This window comes from Pseudopodoces humilis, chromosome 6, assembly GCF_049639895.1.
Source record: "Pseudopodoces humilis isolate 2021_Gansu_Grassland_sample_001 chromosome 6, ASM4963989v1, whole genome shotgun sequence".
NCBI lineage: Eukaryota > Metazoa > Chordata > Aves > Passeriformes > Paridae > Pseudopodoces > Pseudopodoces humilis.
This window is the reverse complement of record NC_142205.1, coordinates 70,620,718-70,641,039: the sequence shown is the minus strand read 5'-3', so window position 1 is coordinate 70,641,039 and position 20,322 is coordinate 70,620,718. Positions and strand designations below refer to the sequence as shown.

The window sequence follows — 20,322 nt, the reverse complement described above, 5'->3', positions numbered from 1 at the left end:
GCAAGTGCTGCACAGGAATTTCCCCCAGCTCCCATCGCTTCCAATTTGATCCATAGATGACACCTCCATTTTTTAGGCACTTTTCCAAGGGAGTTGTCACTTTGCTGAACCCATTTTTGCGTTCTGGCCCGCTCCACCCCCTCCCTGGCCCCCACTCACAGTCAGGAAATAGTTTTTCCTCTAAGTCAAATTGATTTTTTTTTCCACCCCCCCCCCCCCCCCATGGAAAATTTCCTGTGTATAAAATGACAAAGGAAATATTTAATTAAAGAGGAACAGCCTGACTTGGCAGTTTTGCAGGACAGAGGATGGCTCTTTAGTATTTAAAACCAATTTCACAATTCAAATTGGACTTTTTTTGAAGTATACGAATGAGACATAAATATAGGCTTATCAATCTGCTTAAAAATTTCAATCACATCATGGAAAATGTTTTTCATTTATTAAAAATATCACATTTGGAGACTAGAAACAGTAAAGTGCATGAAAAGTTTCAAATAGAAATTCAAGAAAATCTTATAGCAGCAAAAAAGCAGAATAAAGAAAAACTTAAAAACACAGACACGACCTTTTCCTATCACTGTGCCTTTTTTTTTAAACATTAAGCAGCCAAACAGGTTTGGGTTTTTTTTGTTGTTGTTTTTTTTTGTTTGTTTTTGTTTTTTTCAGAAAATTGCATCATGTTTAATGCCTCTCGAGGCACAAGGTTTTGAACTGGCCACCCAGAGCATGAAAAGGAAAGAAAACAAGGATTTCCAACACATCCAAAGAGCATTAACATTTGGGAAGGAACCAGCAGTTTTTTTACTTCAGCCCTGACTGACAACAGCTCCCAAACAAATTGGAATCAGGAGGATTTAGAGCTCAAATTTGATCACAGATGCTTGGCTATCTTTGGTTTTCTGATAGTATTGAGATGAGGGGCAGGGCCATGCTGCCAATCATTTATAGTCAGGTATTAAGTGCTTTGCTAATGTGCAAAATTTATATTGGATGCAGAGTTGAGTCTCCGTTCCGGATTCAAACAAACAGTATTTCTAATAATATTCTTCCTACAAAACAAGCATCTCTAGCTTTGTTCTTCTTTCTCCTAAAAGTTTGGCTCAATTTGCCACGTTCTGGAAAAAAGCATTACCTTGAAATATGTTAAATGCAAGTTTTCAAACCTCTTTTGTCCGTTTAGAAGTGCAGCTTCCTACTGAAAAGAAAAAGCCAGTTTAAAGTAAAAAAAAAAACCAACCAACCAAACAAACAACAACCAAAAAAAAAACCCAAACACAAACAAAAATTAAATTAAAAACCTGGAAAGGGGAATAATACTTTGGTTCCAGCCCTAGTGCCAAATAATACCGATATGCACCAAAATGTGCAAAAATCTCATATCAAACACATAAGGAAAAGGAGCTCGAAGAAGCAGCTGCAGGTTGGCCATACTTCACTCCTATCTAGTGGGATTTACAAGTGTACAGGTCCGTGAGGCAGGTCCGAGGCGCCCTGGGGCTGCACTACCTGCGGGAGGGCAGGTGCACGCCGTTCACCAGCGGCAGCAGCGGCGGGTGCAGCTCCAGCTGCGTCAGCAGCGAGAAGTGGTCGGAGGGGATGTGCGGGTGAGGGCAGCCCGTGATGTTGTTGTCCACCAGCCACTGAGGGTCCAAAGGCCCCAGGACTCCGAGCACGTTCATGTGGGTGTTGGAGTAGAAAATGTAGTCAATCACACCCTGCGAAGAGAGAGGGAGAGAGCGCAGTGAGGGCAGGGCCCGGCCGGCCGGAGGCGCCGCGCCCGCTGCGTGCGCCCTCCTTAACCCGAGCTCAGGGAACTGACACGGCAGAGGCAGCTGACTCCCAGAGAGCGGAGCTTACTTTGAAGTCAAAAGTGTAATTGGTGTAAGGCATCAGGTTGTTCTCGTAGGCGCTCTTGAGCTGGAAGCCGTGCGTGATCCTGCCCTCCGAGGCTCCGTTCTTCCCGTTGCCGCTGAAGTTCATCAGACACTCGTTGTAGCGCAGCTCCTTGAAGTCCTTGTGGTTGTCAGCTACTATGCCGTTGCTCAGGTACTCCACTACACCTGTTGGCGAGGGGAGGGGTTCAGATTGTTGCTTTGAAGGACAGCTTTGGCCCGGGGATGTTAAAAAGCGGAACGCCACCGAGGCGCCGTGAGATGAGAACTGGCAAAGCGAACCCCTTTCCTTGGAAAGTCTTCATCGGGAACTCGCATCTTTCCTACTTCTTATCGCTGCTTCGGGCACGAGCGTTTATTTAATGGTTTATTTAAGATCTAACTGTGCTTTTCTGTCCTTTTGTAGGTGCAGCCAGCTCTCCCTCCTGTTCATGCTGGGCAAGAAAAGCAGGCCCCTCAACCGGAGCACTAGCGGTCTCTTCAGGGCAGCTGTTCCTAGGAAACCTTTTACTCATACCTTCCCCGGGGAGTGCAGAACAACCTCATTGCCTTCAGAGGAGAAAGTGGACTCGAAAGTTGTAAGGTAAGTTAAAAAGCAGGCCAAAAAAAACCAGCCTTACCTGAATCAGGCAGCGAGTTGAGATCCGCACACAGCACCAGAGGGATAGAGTTGGGATCTGCTGTCGGGCTACTGGGCCTGCTTGAGGCTTTCTCCAGGATGTTTTTCAGCTCTGAGACGAACATCATGGTCTGGATGAGTTTCACATCTGAGTATTCGGGGTCCCAGTGCATGTGGGCATTGGCCACGATGAGCAGCTGCTTGTCCACGTGAAGCGATTTCATACCTGGGTAAACAATTTTAGCGGTGAGAGGTTCTGTGAATGCAGCGCGTTCCCGCTTGCTCATACTCGGGGTGCAGCTCCTCAGGGTCAGACACACCAGCAGATGGGTGTGTTTTCATGGCTTAAACCTGCTGAAATGCCTGTGAACAGCCCAGGAAGCTCCTTCCAGCCCTGGAATTTCTCCTCCTCTGAAGCCATGAAAACCCCAGCCAGGCAGGCAGAGCAGGGTGGCAGTTTTAGCTGGGTTTGGAACTGTCTGCTGCATCTGATCAAACCTGATGAAAATGTGGCAGTCAGTCAATCAAGAGGCAGGAAAAGAGACCCGATCATCTCCTCCTTCCACACCAGTACATGAGCACTGACATCTAATCACTGGGGGAAGGTGGAAGGAGTCAATCCAGGGGAGGAAAAGAGAGTTGAAAACAGAAGATGAACACTGTTGACAACTACAGGTAAGAGCAGATGTGTGTAAACACCGTGACCTTGGCTTAGGTTGAGCTGCTCAAGCAGAATGTAACAGTGTAAGTAAGCAGGGATAAAAGCTTGAAAGGAGAAAAGCAAATGCTGGGTGAGCACAACCAGACCATCCGTGCCTGTCTGGGCCACCCAGGGGCTGCGTTGGACTGCGCCACCAACAGGCACAGCGTGGGTTACCTAGGAATAAATCACACCTGCCGGTGGAGCTGAGGAGCGCTGCGGACACCACAGTCGTACTCACTTGCTCCGAACAACTCCTTGTGCACCTCCAACACCACGGCGACTCCGATGTTGTCCTTGGTCATCACTCTGTTCAACATGGCTTCCGAGCCCTCCGAGTTGGCCATGGCCACCTGGTTGAACTCCACCGTGTGCTTCTGCACCAGCGTGAACCTGGGCAGCGGGGAGAGAGCCACGGTGAGCAGCTGTGAGCGCGGCCCCCGTGGCACCGTCCCCATCTGAAAACCATCCCCGTCTGCTCCCACAGGCTCCCTCTCTTCCAAACCGCTCCAGCTGCTTCTAGACACTGCCCAAGAGCTGCATTTTTCTTTCTGGAAGCAGCACAAACTCTTGAGAGGCAGCTGAGGCTTTGGGAAACTTCCATCCTAATTACTGGAAGCTGTCCTGAGGTTTTAGTGTAAAGTTTGAAAGCTGCTGCCGCCCCTTACTTGTCCGTTTTGAAGAATATCGCGCAGCCGTCCACGTGCTTTTTCTCCTGCTCGGACATGATTTTGGCACGTGACTTTGGAGAAAAGAATCCGTCGTATCCCCGTTCTTTCAAGGCTGGCAGGAAAAGGGTGAAGTATTGCTCCGTTTCCACTTCCTGGAATTGTACACAAACACCTCAGGCTAAAGAAGTGAAGGAAGCCCTTCCTTGTGCCTGCCCTGGCTCGCGCTCGGAAAAGCTGCACAGTCCATGTCAGTGCCCAGACTGCTGGGAACTGATGTGCATTCCTGGATTTCCTGGAATCTCTCCCAAAGGCCAAGTGACAGGTGTGTTTTGAACAGCAGTAAACCACACCTGATATGTTTGACACTGGAATACAGCTACAGAGCTTGCATTGGGAAGACCTGCAATGTGCTACCGAGCAGGTGACTACGGTGTTCCCGAGGGAACAGTTAATCCTCAAGGTTTTCTGTTTCTGATGGAAGATGCAATTATTTTTAATTACCTGAAGACTAATGATATCTGCATCACAGTTGACGATTTCTTCCATGATTCCCTTTTTCCTGTACTCCCAATTGAGTGCCCAGGATGGGCAGTAGCCATAGAGCTGCCGGGTGGCGTATTTATCACACAACACATTGTAACACATAACTGTAAATGAAGCTGCGAGGAGAGACAGAGAAAGAAAGGAAAAGGTTGTCAGCCTCTGGAGATTGTCTCTGGCTTGGACAAGAGTGGCTGGAAGAGCTGTGACAAAGCCCAGCATGGACAAGAAATGCCCAGCATCCGGTTCAAATGAGAAAAATGATATTGACAGCACAGCCGTATGTTGATTTTTCTATTAGTACAAATGAACAAATTGCTGTTTTCACCCTGATCCTGGAAAACAAAGCCCAAGACAAGTTTCCCAGCGTGTCACCTTGTGAACACAGATTTACCTGAGGGCAGAATTTGGTCTCGTTCTTTTAAAGTAATCCATGGCCTTGGAGGCAGCTGCTCTGGATGAACTAGAAAAAAAATTAAACCAGTGATTAATTCAGAGTTTCCATTTGGAAGTTAAAACTTCTAAGTCAAAGTGTGATGACTGAACAATAATGTGTTTTGCATCCCCAACTCCCTGAGTCTTCAGGGGAGGCAAAAATAATTTAAATGAGTAGCTCTAGTAGGAGCGAAAACTGTCATTTTTAAGATTCCTGACTACTTTTGTCTCTTGTTTTGGGATTTAGAAGCACCACCGAAATACTCCCGCACGTTGAACAATCTGCTGAAGAAGGAGGGGTAAATCCTGGCATGGCTCAGCCATCCCTACTCCAAGGACCTCGCCCTGCTTCCCTCGTTCCTGCAGTGCCTTAACTTGGGAGACAGCGAGTGGCAAAGCAGAAGGCTCAGTCACAGAACCACAAAGCAGGACTGAAGTCAGGTACTGGATGTTCTTAATGCTGTTTTTTGAGCTAAATTTGATGTTCTGCTTGCATTCAAATGATTATTTCTGGTGGGGAGAAAAAAAATGGCTTCGGCAAGGCAGACTTTGCCCTTGGCTGGTAATTGAAGGGTTTCAAAGAGAACAGAGAGAACATTTGGTTGTAACACAGGAGAACCTTAGACAGTACATATCAGCCTCTTCCACTGGGGGTGAGGCTGTGTTTTGGGATGTGACTGGAGCCACCTGACAAAAACACTAAAGCAGTGAGGAAATACTGTCCCTCCAGGGAGTCAGAGTCTTGCTTTAGCAGCAAATCCTACTTTTAAAGGCTTTTGTGCCCACCAGATCCGTAGGGCTGTACCTGCTAGATTGTCAAGCATGTAGTTCAGTAGCTTTCGGGTTCCGTCTGGATCCTGGTAGAGGCTGAGAATATCTTGGGATAAAGGATTGCCTGCCAACAGTACAAAACAACAGCGGGGGGATCAGCTGCCTGCCTTTCTTGAGGCTTTCCACCCAAAGGAAATCTCCCAGAATGAGAACAGACAAATTAATTCAGCAGGTTCAAGGGTTTATTTCCCTGACTGCAGATTTGAAACGAGCTCCTAAGGAAGTTTAGCAGCATTAAGAAAGACAAGCATTGTTTTCCCAACTGCCTGGTCATTTTTGCTACCAACTTAATGCTTTAAAATAACCTGCAAGAAAACCTTGAGGTAATAGAGGAAGGTTTTGAGCCCAGCCCCCCTCAGGATTCCTGAGAATTCGTAGGAATATGGAACTGGAAAGAGCTCACCTTTCAAACCCAGGGTTTGCAGCTGGAAGAGCCGTCCAAGTTCATAAGGCAAAACCCGTAACAGATTGTTATTTAAAAGCAATTCCCTGCAGCAAATGCAAAAACACTCTGGGTGAGCATTATTGCAGAAGAAACTCCTGAAGTGCTCCTTAAAGAGAACACTTTTCACCCTGAATTTTATTATGGGAAGATATGCCAATCTTCCCGTGTCAAAGCACGACTGAAATACATGCACTGGGGGGAAAAGAGGCACAAAACCCAAGATGAAACCAGGGATCAAAACAGTGTTATATCAACAACCAGAAAAAAAAGCCCAGTGAACCCAAAAGTAATTATCAGCAGCAAAGCTCTGCACCAACCTGGAGTTTTTCAGCATTATTCGAAATACAAGCGCAGGAAACAAACTGAAACTCTCGTTCCCGATCCCACCACAGAGAATTTTTTGGGAAGTCAAGCAGAGTAATTCCCCTCACCTGAGAGACACCATGTTTCCTAGTTCTGCTGGTAAACTTCTGAGTTTGTTGGATGACAGATCCAGGTAAACCAGATTGTGAAGCTTGGCAATATCAGGTGGAATGCGAGTAAGGTTGTTGTCATTGAGGTGCAGAGCAGTCAGGTGTGTCAGCGACCACAGCGACGTACTTAAGCTCCGCACTCTCCCTGAAAGAGGAAAGCAAGGATCCACCTCTTGACTCTGGAACCACCGGACACAAAGTGGATCTGGAGCAGTCTGGGGCACCAGCTAGGGGAATTTAAACCCCAACCAACTCACCCGAGATCTCTAATTCAGCCCAGTGCGACTTCTTCCCGTTGGCCACCTCTTCCGCTGACATGATGGTGTAAATTCTGCGAGGATCTGGAGGATCATATTTTTCCTTTGGCATCCCTGTTAGTCTGAAAGACCATCACAACTGTTACTCCACAGCATTCCTTCGTTTCTACCCCACCACGAGCTGACCTTTCCCAGGGACACCCCGCAGCGACGCGTCCCGGAGTTTTACGCGCAATAAATACTGGGCTGCCAAGCAGATGCTCACACCTGGGCAGAATTCCGGGATGGAAAAGAGCATTTCTTCCTAGGAAGTTGGGGTTTCTGCAGTCACCTGCTGGCTTTCCCACTTTATCCCCCACAACCCACGGAGCTGTTTGCCGTGTGCAGAACCTGCAGACAAGATCAGGGTGTTCCGCTGTTCCTGGATTGCTCTCTCCCGTAGTTTGCACAGGGAACCAAGGATTGAAGGGAAGGCTTTTAATTTCAGCATACAAAGTCCCACTTCTCCACTGCACTTATACAAGGCTTGAAATTGCAGTCTGAGAGGGAATTAGCTCTATTTTCCCATTAACTATCCAGCTTTTGTGTTTTGTGCTTTTTCATGCTCGGAATCAGTCAAGACCTTTGTATTCCTCATGGCCCCGGAGCCATAAAAAGAGATCAGGTAAAGTTCCCATTTAGCTGTTCTGGGGCACGAAGGGCTCCAGCCCAGTGCAAGATGTCAATATCAGAAGCCTAAGGATGAGCCTGCACACACCAAATTCATCCAATTGTCCTGACTGCCAGAAAGGAGCTCTGATGTCCCATTCAAAAACCATCCACTTGCCAGGGGACACAAGGAGAGATGTTATTCCATGCCTCCCTAGGCTGTTGTGCTGAGCAGGACTGTGTGTGATTTAAAAACACCAGGTTACCCGAGTTTGCTGTTGGCCGGTCTTTTCCTCCCCAGACACACAAATCCACAAGCCTTGATTTTATACAAATCCAAAGCAGCTGCTCCAGAGGATGCAGCTCTTCCCTCATACAGACATCTCTCCCAGAGCCAGCTGTTCAAGCTGACCTAACTTGAATTTGAGGTAACAAGCTGAGGGTTTTGTTCAGTGAGTCCAACTAACCCAAGATCCCACTTTCCCTTTACGAGGGTCGCGTCCATCCTGCAGAGTTTTCCAGCTGATGCCGACAGCCAGCCCGGCGTTCCAGCAGGGTGCCGGAGCTGTCAGGGCTGTCCCCTGCCAAGGGTCTCAGTTACAGGGCTGCTGCTTCCTCCTCTGATGAAGGCCCAAGGAAAATGCAAATGGGAGCCCCACATCTAATTATAGCCCCCTGTTATTTCCAGGTGAAGTCACACGGCGAGCAGAGCTACGGGATAAGAGGATTCTGCGCTCACACTGCCTGGCATGGGGCCACGAAGGGAACCAGTTACTTAAGGACAAGGGATTAGACCTGAAATCCTTCCATCTTTGTTCCAGAACCCCAAAATCAGAACGGCCTTCCCCTCCCCTCACACGAGCAGGCTGCGCTTTGGGAGTGCCAAGTCTCCGGCGTTTGGATTTTGCTGGGTTTGTCTTGGCTCTTCAAGTGCTGGTGTGAAAGTGGGGAGTGCTTGAACAGACTCCTCACAGCCCCTGCCAGGCCACAGGAGCCCCATTCCACCTGCCCTTGCTGTTTTTAACCTGTCAGATCTTCAACTGAGCTGTACCTCTACGGCACCTGCACCCAAAGCACGGCAAACTTTGCTGTTCAGAACCCAGGATTTGGGTGAGTGCTCTGTGATGAAGCCCTTCAAACCGTGGTGCTGAGACCACCTGAACCACCCCCCGCCCACCCACACCAGCCCCCAGATGACCACTGACCCCCTGACACCATCTGAAAGCTCCAGGATTGCTCCTGAAATGATGTCAGAATACGGCTTGTTAAAGACAAGTGCTCTGCCCGTGTCAGGGGCCTTCCAGAGAAGTGAGCCCTGAGCTGGGAGGCAAAGGACACGCACATTTTTCAGCCCTTAGTCACTTTAATATTGCTTTGAAATAGTGGTGAGTCAAACAGGCAGCAAGCAGCGTCATTGCCACAGTTACAGAAAGGAGAAAACAAACCTAAATCAAATGCACTTTTATGTTTTTTCTCCTTCTGCATCACAGCAACATTGAGCAAGTTTTGAAAGTCACCGTGTGTATCTTTTTTTTCTCAGCCAAAAAATGAATTCTGCTTGGGTTCCCAACTCCTGCCGTTCCTATCTCCCACTCTGCTTGTCCTGGAACTAAAATAATATCCAGAAATCCCAACCTGTTCTTGCTCAGTCTTGAGGCAGCTACATGGAGCTCCCTGAATCAGTTAACCCCAAAATCCAACGTGCATCAGTGCAAATTTTGGCAGGCTTTTCTCCTAAAGGCTCCCCTTGGAAAACTTCTGAAGCTACTAAAACTTGTTCTCTGCTACAGATCCAACCCTGTAAACTTAAAATAGTGTGACCCTGATTTCTTGTAAATGAAACACAAAATCTCTTCTTGTTTTTGTGTAAAGAAAACCTCAAGATGAGGACATCAGTGTGTTACTAAGAACAGTATTTAAGCTCTGGGGATTCCTAAAGTAACTCTTTGGGTCCAAGTCCATCCCCAAAAACCCAGAGATGACTGGCAGAGTAGGATTACTCAGTTGGAACCTTAGGTGTGGTCCTGGGTGAGCCAAAGCAGCTCTCTGGGGTGGCTGTAAGCAGGGGCTCTGTGCCTGCCTTTTCCTTGGACTTTTGGGGTTTTACACTATTTTATTTGCTGTTTTTTTTTTTTTTTTGCTGACTGCCCTTTAAAGCCTGGAAAAAAACCAGATGAATAATGGAACACTACTGAAGGTGTGAAGAGTGTCAGAGAGGAAAAGTCCAGCTATTGGGTTGCAGCAGAGGCTTTTACTAGGAAGAAATGGGTTTTTTTGAGCAACAAACAACAGGAACTTCTGGGTTTCAAACACACAGCCCCTTCCCCAAGAGAAGATGCATTTCTAACTTACAGTGACCATAAGATGTTTTAAGTTCTTTCACACTTCAGTGCATAAATGAGTTGTCAAATGGAGAAGAGCTGTGCCTGCATCCTGCTGCAGCCCTGTGTTCATGGATGTTTGGCACGGTTCCAAACCCTCCCCTTCAGCCCAGTGACATTCTTTGCGATTATTCTTTTTTTTTTCCCCTCAGCCTCTGTATGTGGATGAGTCAAACCGCCAAAGCATTTTGGAAACAATCCAGCAGCCAGCCCTGAGTGGCTCCTCCTTCCTCTGAGCACAGCTGACCGTCCATCCCTTTCCATATGGTGATGCCTGCCAGGAATCAGCGCTGCTGTTGGCTCGACGGGGCACGCGCGTGTGTACGCACACGTTGTTGTCCGGCGTTGGGAAGTCGGGCTGAAAGCTGGGGAATGGCCCCATTTTTATCTCTCCATCTAAATGTCTATTTATGTGTCTTGTAATCGGGCCTGAGTGGCTGCAAAGGGCGGGAGAGGAAGGCTGCTCCTCTGCGCCGCTCTGCTTTTCGGGGAGCGTGGCAAAAGTCTCCCCGTTTCGGCCTCCCCAGGGAGAAGAGAAGCGTGGCCAACGCTCACAAACAGAAAAACTGGCTTGGAGTAGTCTGGGGGGAGGAAAATCAGGTGATTGCTCAAGGGGGTGTTAAGGGGATTTAAAGGAAGGTGCCAAGACTGGGGGGATGTACAGATATGTTAGCTTAAGGTAAACTATTTGCTATATCCCTATACACAGGATCTAGTGTGTATAAATCAGCAAGAAAATGTTGGAGAGTGGGGAATTCTGATGGGATCTGAGCTTTTTCCATGGTGCTTTCCTGCAGGAATATGTCCAACCACCTCTGTGTACACTGCCTCTCCCAAGAATTCAACGAGCATCCCCGAGTCTGCCAGCCCAGGTACTGTGTCTTTCCAGCTTCTTATTCCAAGTACCCTGACTGGGGATAGAGATTAGCAGGGAATCAAATATAAATGACTCATTTTAATAAAAAAAACCCCACCCAAACAATTAAAAAACAATGTTTGAGGAGATTGGAAAGAACCCCCGAGGAAAGGCTGACACAGAGCACAAGGAAATTTGAGTTGGGAATAGGGAAAGGTAAGAGGTAACGGTGAAGCTGCAGCTGTAAATTCAGTGGTGCTGGGGTCCCAGGGGGCTCCACCTTATCTCTTTGAGCCCAGAGAAGCACAGACAAATCACAGAAGCAAACAGCAAAAGCCAAGGGGAGGAGTGGGAAGGGAGGGAACGAGCTGCATTTGATTAATTCCAGAGCCAACTGGCACTCGCTTGATGGAAATGCTAATTTTCCCCCTGACATACACCCACTAGTCATTCCCCTCATCTCCTCTAAATGAAGCAGTCTTTTCTTAAACCACAGGTAGTAACACAAGAATATCCAGGTTTCCACCCTTCCTTTTCCTCTGTGTCACACCCCCACTTACAGGACCAGCTGAACTATTTACTGCGTGGAAATGCTACACAGCTGCTTTTTATTGCTGTGCTTGGTTAAGAGTCAGCCCTCACTCCAAAGGAACACTTCCTGCCCCGCTGGAAGCAGCCTGGGACAACTCCTGAATATCCACACCAGGTCACTGAGCGATACCTGCAGGTGCTTTTTACACTTTGTGCTCCCAAAGCAGCTCTTGGGGCTGCCTCACACGCAAACACAGGGCAGGCTGCTCCCCAAAATAAAGCTCTTTCTTACCAGAAACGCATGTGAGGGGCTACTGTAGAGGCAGAAGCGTTTCCAGCAGCCAGCCTGTAAATAAATGTCATCAGAAGCCCCTAAAGGGCTGGTTTAAACTGTGTGCTTATTTATTTACACAAGTATCTTGCACTGTTTCAGAGAAATGACCCATTTGCAGTGTTGCTGTATCCCCTGGAGAGTGCTGGGCTTCTAATGAGATCCAGGACAGAGTGGCTTAAAGGATTAGGAGCTGAAGTCACCGGGAGTCTGGGGAAGGAAGAAGCCGGCACTGGATCAAGACAGGTCCTGGGCTGTGGGGATGGAAGAGAAGCAGCCAGGGATGGCTGCAGCTTAAAGCAGAAGGTTTCCCTAGGTCTGGGCAGGCAGAAAACTCCCACCAGCAGGAGCAGAGGGAGCGGGCAGTGCCGTGGAGTGCCCCGAGCCGTGAGGGCTGACAAGGCTCATCTGACACCCATTCAGTCACTCCTCAGAAATGATCAACATCTTCCTCAGGCTGCTGCTGTGAGCCAGCACCGTGCCTCATTCAACTCCTCAGGATCAATACCTGGAGAGAAGTCAGCTATTGACCTGTTCTTTGGGCAAAACTGCACGGGAATTACCAATCCATGCACGCTGCAGGAACTCGGGAGAGGTCTTCTCAATGAACCAACCTTAAGATACACTTGGAATTATCAATAGCCTTTCATCCTTCAAAGCAAAGTTTGTGCTAGGAGGAAAGAAATGAGATTATTTCCACGGTGTCATCTTGCCTTTTTAGTGGGAGACTGCCAGCTCTTCCACAAAACAAGCAGAGCCCAGCAACACTTGAGTTGCTCTCCCTCTACAATCCAAAGAAAGCTGCCACTGTAAAACTTAAACAGCTTTGGAGTTACAAGGCTTGCCTTGTTCAACCACAGGTAAGTTGGGATGAGTCAAAGATTTTAAAAGGAAGGAGGAGGAAAAGGAAAAAAAGCCAAAGGAACAAGCACACAGTGATAGTGGAAACTGTTTTGCAATCACTGGCACAAGAAATGAGCCTTTTCAGTTGGAACAGGCTGCAGGATGCTGCACTAGTGCTCAAAGTAGCTGGGCTTGTATGCTCAGGAGAAGAGAGAAGGGATCTGTTCAAATCCCCCCCCCCCAGTTTACAGGAATAAACCCTGTTCTCCAGAGGGTGTGTTTAAATGTACTTTGCATTTTAATCTCAGAAGAAGCAAAGTTTGCCTAATAGCCTGAGCAAAGCATATTATTTGAATATTGAAAGATAGTTCAGCTGCCTCTGTATCTGATTGTCCCAGTCCTTCCCATGGGCATTTACACCATGCTTAAACTTCCAAACAGAACCCCAGACTGGTTTGGGCTGGAAGGGACCTTTAAGCCCATCCAGTTCCACCTCCCTGCCATGGGCAGGGACACTTTCCACTCTCCCAGGTTGCTCCAAGCCCTGTCCAACGTGACCTTGGACACTTCCAGGGATCCAGGAGCAGCCACAGCTGCTCTGGCTAACCTGCTCCAGAAGAGAGGCTGAACCTGTGTGGGTTCCTCTGTTCAGCCACGTGAAGGGATTTCACCTAAAGCCAGGGAATACCTTTGGCAAGTTTTGCTGTAGTTTTTCAAACAGGTTTGTTTTCTGGTATTTCTTAACATACTGGAGGGTGAGAGGTTGATTACTGAGCTCTCTAAAAGTTAAAGAAGACAAATGCAGTCCAAAGCCCTGGTGCCACCTCCCCTGCTGTACAGGAATTGAGAGTAAAGGAAGAGCACAGACACAGTGGGTTAGGTGCAAGAGGCAGGTATGGATTCAGGAATGCTGAAGCCTTGTTGACAGCCTGAGGTTTTCAACCACGTAATTTTCCAAGCAGAAAATACTTGTGAGTCGTACTCATCTCCCCACGTCCAAGGTTGTTTTGTTCAGACCTGCAGCTGCCATGAAATAAATGGCCAATGACTTAAACTGAATTATTCCCCCTTTACCTGCATGGGAAGCACCTGGGGGTTCCTAGAGCAGGCAGAAAAACACCTTGCAATTCAGTCCCAAACCTCCTGCTCTATCCACAGGTCTCAACATCCTTAACAGATCTGCTTCTCCCATCCACTCCAAACATTCCTAATTCCTCTGATGCACTCCACTCCTTCCCAATCTTTTGCTCTGGACTAAGGAGGTGGAGGAAGAGGTTTTACACGGGTACAAACAAGTCCCTGGAGACTCCTCCACTGCTCCCAGTGGCCAGGAGTGACTTGGACGGAGGAGAAAACGTGAGCCTGGCTCTTCCTGGCACCTGGGACTGTTCTGGTATGTGAGAAGTCATCTGGCCCTGCTTTCCTTTTGCTTTCTTAACCTTGCAGAACAAAAAAGGGATTAAAGGAAAGGCGTTCACAAGTGGAAATTTTGGCTGGGCAGTCATTCATCCTGTACTAGCTCTTTCCCACTGCCAGGGCCAGTTGTAAATTAATGTAATACAATAAGTAAGAATCGAATTTTAAGCTACAGGGGGAGCAGGAAGAGCAAAGGATATTCTCCACGTGTCGAGGCTGACTCAGGATAAAGAACATTTTTTATATCCAGCAAAGCACACAAAGTATGTTTTCTGCTTTCCCCCTTGCTCAGTTTTCCTGGGAGTATCCTATGGAGAAAAAAAAAAAGGAGCCACAAATCTGCAGAAGGAGGGCTTCAGCACTCTCTTCAGATGGTGCTTAAATCCAGAGCCTTCTGAAAGGGCCTTTAGATTGATTTCTTACGAAGGAATAAAAAAAAAAAAGCAAAACTAATTTGTGATTAGAAGGCACAAAGATGTTCACTCAGATGGAAGCATTCCTGAAAAGCGAGGGGAAAACTACTGGAGCAATTCATTCAGCTGCCCTAAAGGGTAAACAGCAAACTCCAACACCATCCACAAATCCTGATTATTATTAACAGCTTGACCAAAAGCTGGTGGGTTTTGTACTTTTCTTTGTACTCCTGGAATCCGATGAATTTAAGAAAATGTGTTTGACACCAAAGCAAGGAGGAGGGTCCCTCTGCAGCAACACGAGGCTAAACATTCCTCCCTCTCCTGCAGCTTTTGGAGCTGCCTCGGCCTAGGAACGTTTTTTGCCTTTAAAAAAAGCAAGTCAGATGTTAAATTGTGTCTTCCCTTGCAGGCCTTTGGAAGGAGCAGTGTGAGGAGCTGCTGACTTGCAGAGGAAACTCTGGAAGAACCGGTGGCCAGGATGAAGAACACTCAGGGGCAGCTTTGCTTTGCATTCCCATTCCCAGCCTCTGGAGAGTGCAGGTGGGTACAGAACTTGGGAAGGGGACAAGAGCTGCCTCTGGTAGTTTCCCTGCAATAAAAATTCCTGCTGCTCCTAGCTGAGTGCACAAGAGGTTTCTCTTGATGCTTTGTTTAAAGTAAGGAATAATCCAGATTCACATCAACAGGGCTGGTGGCAGGGTGTTCTGAAGGATTTGCCTCTTCATGTTTGAAATTTCCCAACCTTCCAGCTGCAAGTGGGGGGGAAACCAAAACTAAACTCCTGCTGAAGGGATGTATTTAATTTAGAACAAGCACTTACACCCTGCAAATTTGCATTTGGAGTCCCACAGCCCCTTCATTCACATTTTTTCTGTCTTTCTCAGAAAAAACACCAAGCTCCTCCCCAGGCAAGCAGGACGGGGAAGACAACACAGCACACACAGGTGAATGCTGAGCACAAATGGTGCTGTGCAGTCATAACCACCACTGATGCCAGCCCTCAAGAAATGCCAGAGCAGGGGGCAGCACACAGGACCCTCACTGCTCTGTCTCTGCACACACAGGTTACGAGCTGTAGGTAAATTACTCCTCTGCCAGACACCCAACAGCTCACTGGGGTTCTCTTCTCTTCCCCCGGTCTGGGTGCAACTCCCAAAATCCCTGACTTGTAGCTACAATTGCTTGGAGCTGCTTTTTGTTTGTCCTGGAGCGTTTTTCAAAGTGCTGGTTTAACATCTCCCCCTAGAAGGGGGATAAAGTGTGTTTCTCGTAGATCAGTGCATTTCTGAACATTCCTAAAGTTACATCTCTGTAGGGAGATGCCCAAGAGGCTGCAAAAGTTGTTCTTCTAAACGGGATTCCACAAAGATTTTTATTTTTTTTTTCTTCCAATGCTCTCTTTTATTCAGAGTAACTTCAGTTTGGTGATTGTTTTTGTTTTGGGGAGGGTGGGAGTGTGGATTTTTTTTTTTTTTTTTTTTTTTTCAACTCTAAGAGGGGAATTTTCTCCCACACAACAGCAGCCAAGTCAGGCCCTGAACCTTGCCACTGCAGGCAAGTGTCACATAGCCCTTTTGTGAATTTACTGAGCCAGTCAGCAAGTTCAGCTAAAGGCCTTCCACGGTGCCCTCTGCATCCCCCTCTGAGACCTGAAGGCACAAATGGATCCAGCAAATCCTGTGCATGTTAAATTCTTTCTGCCATTTGCTGCCAGACGCTTCAGTTTACTTGAAGTTGATGTTTTTGGGGTGGTCTTGTGGTGGGAATTTTGATGACAGCCTCGAGGTGCATGAAAGACAGGGAAGGAGAGCAGCAGAATTCCAGAAATATTGTCACCACCTAAGGATCTTGATAAAGAGACCTTTTTTTTTGTTTGTTTTTAAGTCATTACAGGTGAGATGGAGAAGCTGCACAGACAAATCACTGGAACCCAAGGAATTAATCAGAAGGTGAGGCTACACCACACTGTCAATGCAACAAGCACCCAAGCCTTGATTACAGCCTGCCATCAAGAGAACCACAGAATCTGGACAAAAAAATAAAAAAATATTACAAGAGGCTTAGCATTTAATGCTCTAAAGCACTAAACCCACAGCAAATCCTCCTGAATCTAAATATGCCTAAGACATCTCTTAACTTATTTTTTTCAAGTTTTCACAAATGCCATCTTACACTCTCAAAAAACTAAGCTCTTCTTATTTAACTCCAGGAAAGTTACTTTTGCTTTCTCAGTAGTCTGCAAATCTGGTTACATCCTGTGCCTCGAGTGCCCTTTTGGCACTCCCAAAACCTCTCTCCAAAAAAGAGCAAGCAAGTAAAAAGTAAGCACTTATTTGGATTTATCTCCCCTTTTAAGCCCAAGTAACCCAAAAAGCGTGCAGCAGATTACAGCTGACAGAAGCAGAACTTCTTGGGGGAGGTTCAAGAAAGTTTGCCTGGAAATTGTGCACGTTACTGATGCATAATTTCACCACTTAAAACCTTGGGGAAGGTTTTAGTAAGAAAAAACACATCCCCCCCACTTGTGCAGATTGACTCAAACAAAAAAGCCAGTGGCTGCTGTGATCCACCTAACTCTAAGTTTTAATTCTTGGTGGTTTAGATTTAAATTAAGTAGAGACTTAGACAGTGTGGAAATTAATTAATTTTTCTCCACTGGTGCTTTTTCATTCTTCTAATAAGAGTCTACACACATGCCTTGGGATCACTTTCTGGCTTATTTCTCCTAGGACTGGTGTGAAAGCTAAACTTGGTCAAAAGCCTGCCTGGCTTTTTGCAAAACCACGGCTCTTAATGGAAAACAACGAAACGATCCCAGTTTATCCCATGAAAGGGAAGTTTCATCAGCACCTTCCGATGGGAAGGGAACAGCTATAACCTCACTTAATTCCACAAGACAATCCTCACTGCAAATGTGATGGAGCTCCTACAGCTTGTGGATGGGAAGAGGAGAGCCACGCACGGGAAATACACCCGGAGCAGCCGTCCCTTCCCTTCCCAGCCTGAGCAGGCTACATCCCTGCTACCAGGGACAGGGAAAAACACCCTTTAGAAAACGAAAACAAGCTCTATCAGTGAAAGTGCACTTCTGCAGATAACTGCTCCTGCAGCTGGGACTTCTGCTGCCACAGCTCTGTCATTCACGGGTCACAGTCCGTCACCGCTCGCGCAGACAGAGCTGTGCCAGCAGAAGTTTGCCGTGCAGACCCGGTGGGAAGCTCCACTGACACGGATCTGCAAGGTTTTGCCTTTTTTATTCTGCAGCAGAGGTAAGCTCGTCCAGCAGGCTGCTGATGGGCTGTCTCACCCCTGACACATTAGGGTCTGGCCTTCCAGGGACAGGAGAAAACTAAACTTTGCACAGGGACACCCATGGGCCATTTACACTGAGTTTTATCCTTCAGTTAAATGCACAAACTAAATGAGAAAGAGCCCTTGTAGGAAGAGATAAAAGGGAATAAATTAAATTGTGCTTCAGCACTTGGAGCAGCCCCCGCTTTTAATAGTAAGAAGGGAACAAAACTGCAAGTGTTGAACAGGATTTGTTTAGCAGACAGCAGAGCTCTGCAGAATTTCCACTGCTCTGTGAAACCCAACAGCCACGCTGCAGCGGGGCTTTTGGCCTCCTCAGTCACCTCTGGAGGAGATGGCATGCCCAGGCTGCAGCTCAAACACAAGTTCTGTTTGGGTGAACCGACAGGATCCTGCAGCTAGGTGATGTGGATCCTTATTCCAGAGCAGGCAGCAGGGAGCTGTCAGCAGTGCACATCGTCCATCTGCTCCAGAGCAAAACTCTAACATCAGGCTGGGAATCCCTCCCTCGGTGAGGAGGGAACGGGGCTCCGTCCAGGACACCAGGTCGGGCTGTGGTGCTCCAGATCTCACCAGCCTGGATGCTGGATGCACGTGGCCCGTGGATGCTCCCTTGCGGGACAGGGATGTTTGGCAGGACCACTTTCCCTATTTTTCACAGAAATAAAATCACTGGCAGGGCCGTCTCTGTAAAGGCCGTGCTCTGCCCTCACCAGAGAGCTCTCTGGGATACGGCTTCTAGGAATTCCCAGGGTTGTGTCACGTTGTTGTTAGGAATAATGTGCTATTTTTTTTCATTTTAACAATAACCACATTACTGTTGCTTTCATTATCAGCCCTGTCTACACACCATGAACAGCTTCTGGGTGGGTGTTTGCCCCTCTAGGCTAGCTTCAAGCTGTGGGGAGGGCATCGATACAGATTTAATTGTAAAAAATTCCCTGCTTAACCAAGGCCGTGTGAAATCCTTATCAGCACGGCAACTCAGGAGAAGTTGTACCTCCCCAAAACAAATACTCAGCCTATTCAAAGTTTCCCAATGGGCTCGATAATAGCCACTGGTCTAAAGATTTCCAGAAGGTCAGATAAAATGTGATGTGACTGGGAGCGGCAGAGCCCTCCACCACATTTACCAGGAGCACTCACTCCAGTTTAACAAGGGGGCCCCAGACTGTATCAAACCTCAGTATTTAAGCGTGTGCTTTCACTTGCAAGCACCACCGCGCCTGGGCTGGCAGCCCAGGTTTTATTGCAGGTGCCACTCCTGTCATCTTCTTCCTACAGAACTGCTGCGGACCATCGGGAAACCACTGGGAAAAGGTGGAGAGACCGGGGTCTCCCCAAAACGCCCTAACCCCGAGAGCACCCTCACCCCGAACACACACTCACCCCGAGCACACCCTCACCCCGAACACACACTCACCCCGAGAGCACCCTCACCCCGAGCACCCTCACCGACACGCTGGGGGTCACCCACACTGCCGGGCCGAGCTCCCACCGTGGCACGCCAAGGAGATTGGGGCCGAGCGCTGGCCCCGTGGCCAAGTATCACCCTACAGCCGTGCCTCACCTCACGCCTGGGGTTAGTCCCGTGCCTGAGGTTCACTTCATGCCTGGGATTTGCTCCGTGACCGGCATTTACCCCACGACCAGGATTCACCCCACAGCCGGGGTTCACCCCGCGGCCGGGATGTGTCCCACGGCAGAGGTTCACCTCACGGCCGGGGTTCACTCCGGGGCCCGGGTTCACCCCACCGCCACTCTTCACCTCACGGCCGGGATTCGTCCCGCGGCCGATCCTCCCCCCATGCCCGGAATCGGCCCCACGAGCACGGCTCGCCCCACGGCCGCCACCCGCGGCCCCGAGGCGAGCGCGGCATCTCCTCGGGCGGCTCCGGCCGCCGCGGCCTCTCCGCGGGGCCGATCGCCATCTCCCCTCGGCGGGGGCCGTGCCCGCCCCCCTCCCCCACGGCGCCCGCCCGCGGCGCTGCCGGCGGGGCCCGACATGGCGGCGGGGCCGCTCTCACCTGCATGCGGCGCGGCGGGGCGGCGGGGCCGGCGGCGGCGCGGCGGGGCGGGCGCACACGACATGCGGGCGGCGGCCCGCGGGCAGCGGGGACGGAGCCGCGGGGCCCGGGCGGCGGCGGCGGCAGCGGCGGCGGAGAGCAGGAGGAGGAGGAGGAAGAAGAGGAGGAGGAGCGGCGGCCGGGGCGCGCAGGGCGGAGGAGACGGGGGCGGGCGCGGGGAGGCGGCGGCGGGCGGCGCCGGGGCCGCGGCGGGGGGAGCGCGGGCTGTGGCGGGGCAGGGACAGCCCCCACGGACGGGAGACGGCAGCACCGGCAGGGGCCCGAAGGAACCCCTTCCCCAGGCCCGTTTTACCCCCGCAGTTTTCCCCTTCCTTTCCACATCCCCACCCCGGTTTTACAGGCGAGGACGCGGCTGTCATCGCGCTGCGGTGGGAGAAGGAAGAGTCCACCTGGGAAGGCGGGGTGTGCCGTGTTTTTGAGCGTGCGGCCATCCCGTCGGTGCCTGGCACCTTTGTTTCTCCTCCTCTAGGTGCTGGGGTTTGATTCGGCGCCCAAGTGTCAGCGGCACGGATCCTTGTGCAGGTAAATGAGGCTCCGGTGCTGAAGTCCATCGCTTCCCAAACACGCCGGCATCCCTTTGGTGGCCCGCTAGGATGGGCGTGAGGGAAAGGTGGACTGAAAGATAAAACACGAGC

The 20,322-nt window shown here is 49.2% G+C and overlaps 1 protein-coding gene across 2 annotated transcripts; it reads right to left on the bottom strand.

Moving 5' to 3' along the window:
• Nucleotides 1-420: 420 nt before the first annotated feature.
• Nucleotides 421-19,693, bottom strand: CNOT6L (CCR4-NOT transcription complex subunit 6 like). Of its 2 annotated transcripts, none has more exons than XM_005531721.3 (12): nucleotides 19,628-19,693; nucleotides 6,867-6,988; nucleotides 6,568-6,754; nucleotides 6,095-6,180; nucleotides 5,666-5,755; nucleotides 4,820-4,888; nucleotides 4,387-4,544; nucleotides 3,883-4,037; nucleotides 3,456-3,607; nucleotides 2,516-2,740; nucleotides 1,861-2,063; nucleotides 421-1,718 (listed from the first exon to the last, which is right to left on the bottom strand). In XM_005531721.3, exons 2-12 carry the CDS (start codon nucleotides 6,976-6,978, stop codon nucleotides 1,506-1,508), a joined length of 1,650 nt encoding a protein of 549 aa, XP_005531778.1. In that variant the 5' UTR covers nucleotides 6,979-6,988; nucleotides 19,628-19,693; the 3' UTR covers nucleotides 421-1,505. The 2 variants fall into 2 exon arrangements, with proteins under 2 accessions (XP_005531778.1, XP_014115838.1); XM_014260363.2 differs by lacking the exon at nucleotides 19,628-19,693 and adding an exon at nucleotides 7,134-7,150.
• Between the last annotated feature and the right edge of the window lie 629 nt (nucleotides 19,694-20,322).

Bases quoted from the DNA above. Each gene is read 5' to 3' on its own strand.
- CNOT6L (XM_005531721.3), bottom strand. From the start codon at position 6,978: ATGCCAAAGGAAAAATATGATCCTCCAGATCCTCGCAGAATTTACACC. The intron at 5,756-6,094 runs GTGAGCTCTTTC...TACTGTTGGCAG, and splicing joins GCAAACCCTGGGTTTGAAAG to GCAATCCTTTATCCCAAGAT. The intron at 4,545-4,819 runs GTAAATCTGTGT...CTCTCCTCGCAG, and splicing joins AGACCAAATTCTGCCCTCAG to CTTCATTTACAGTTATGTGT.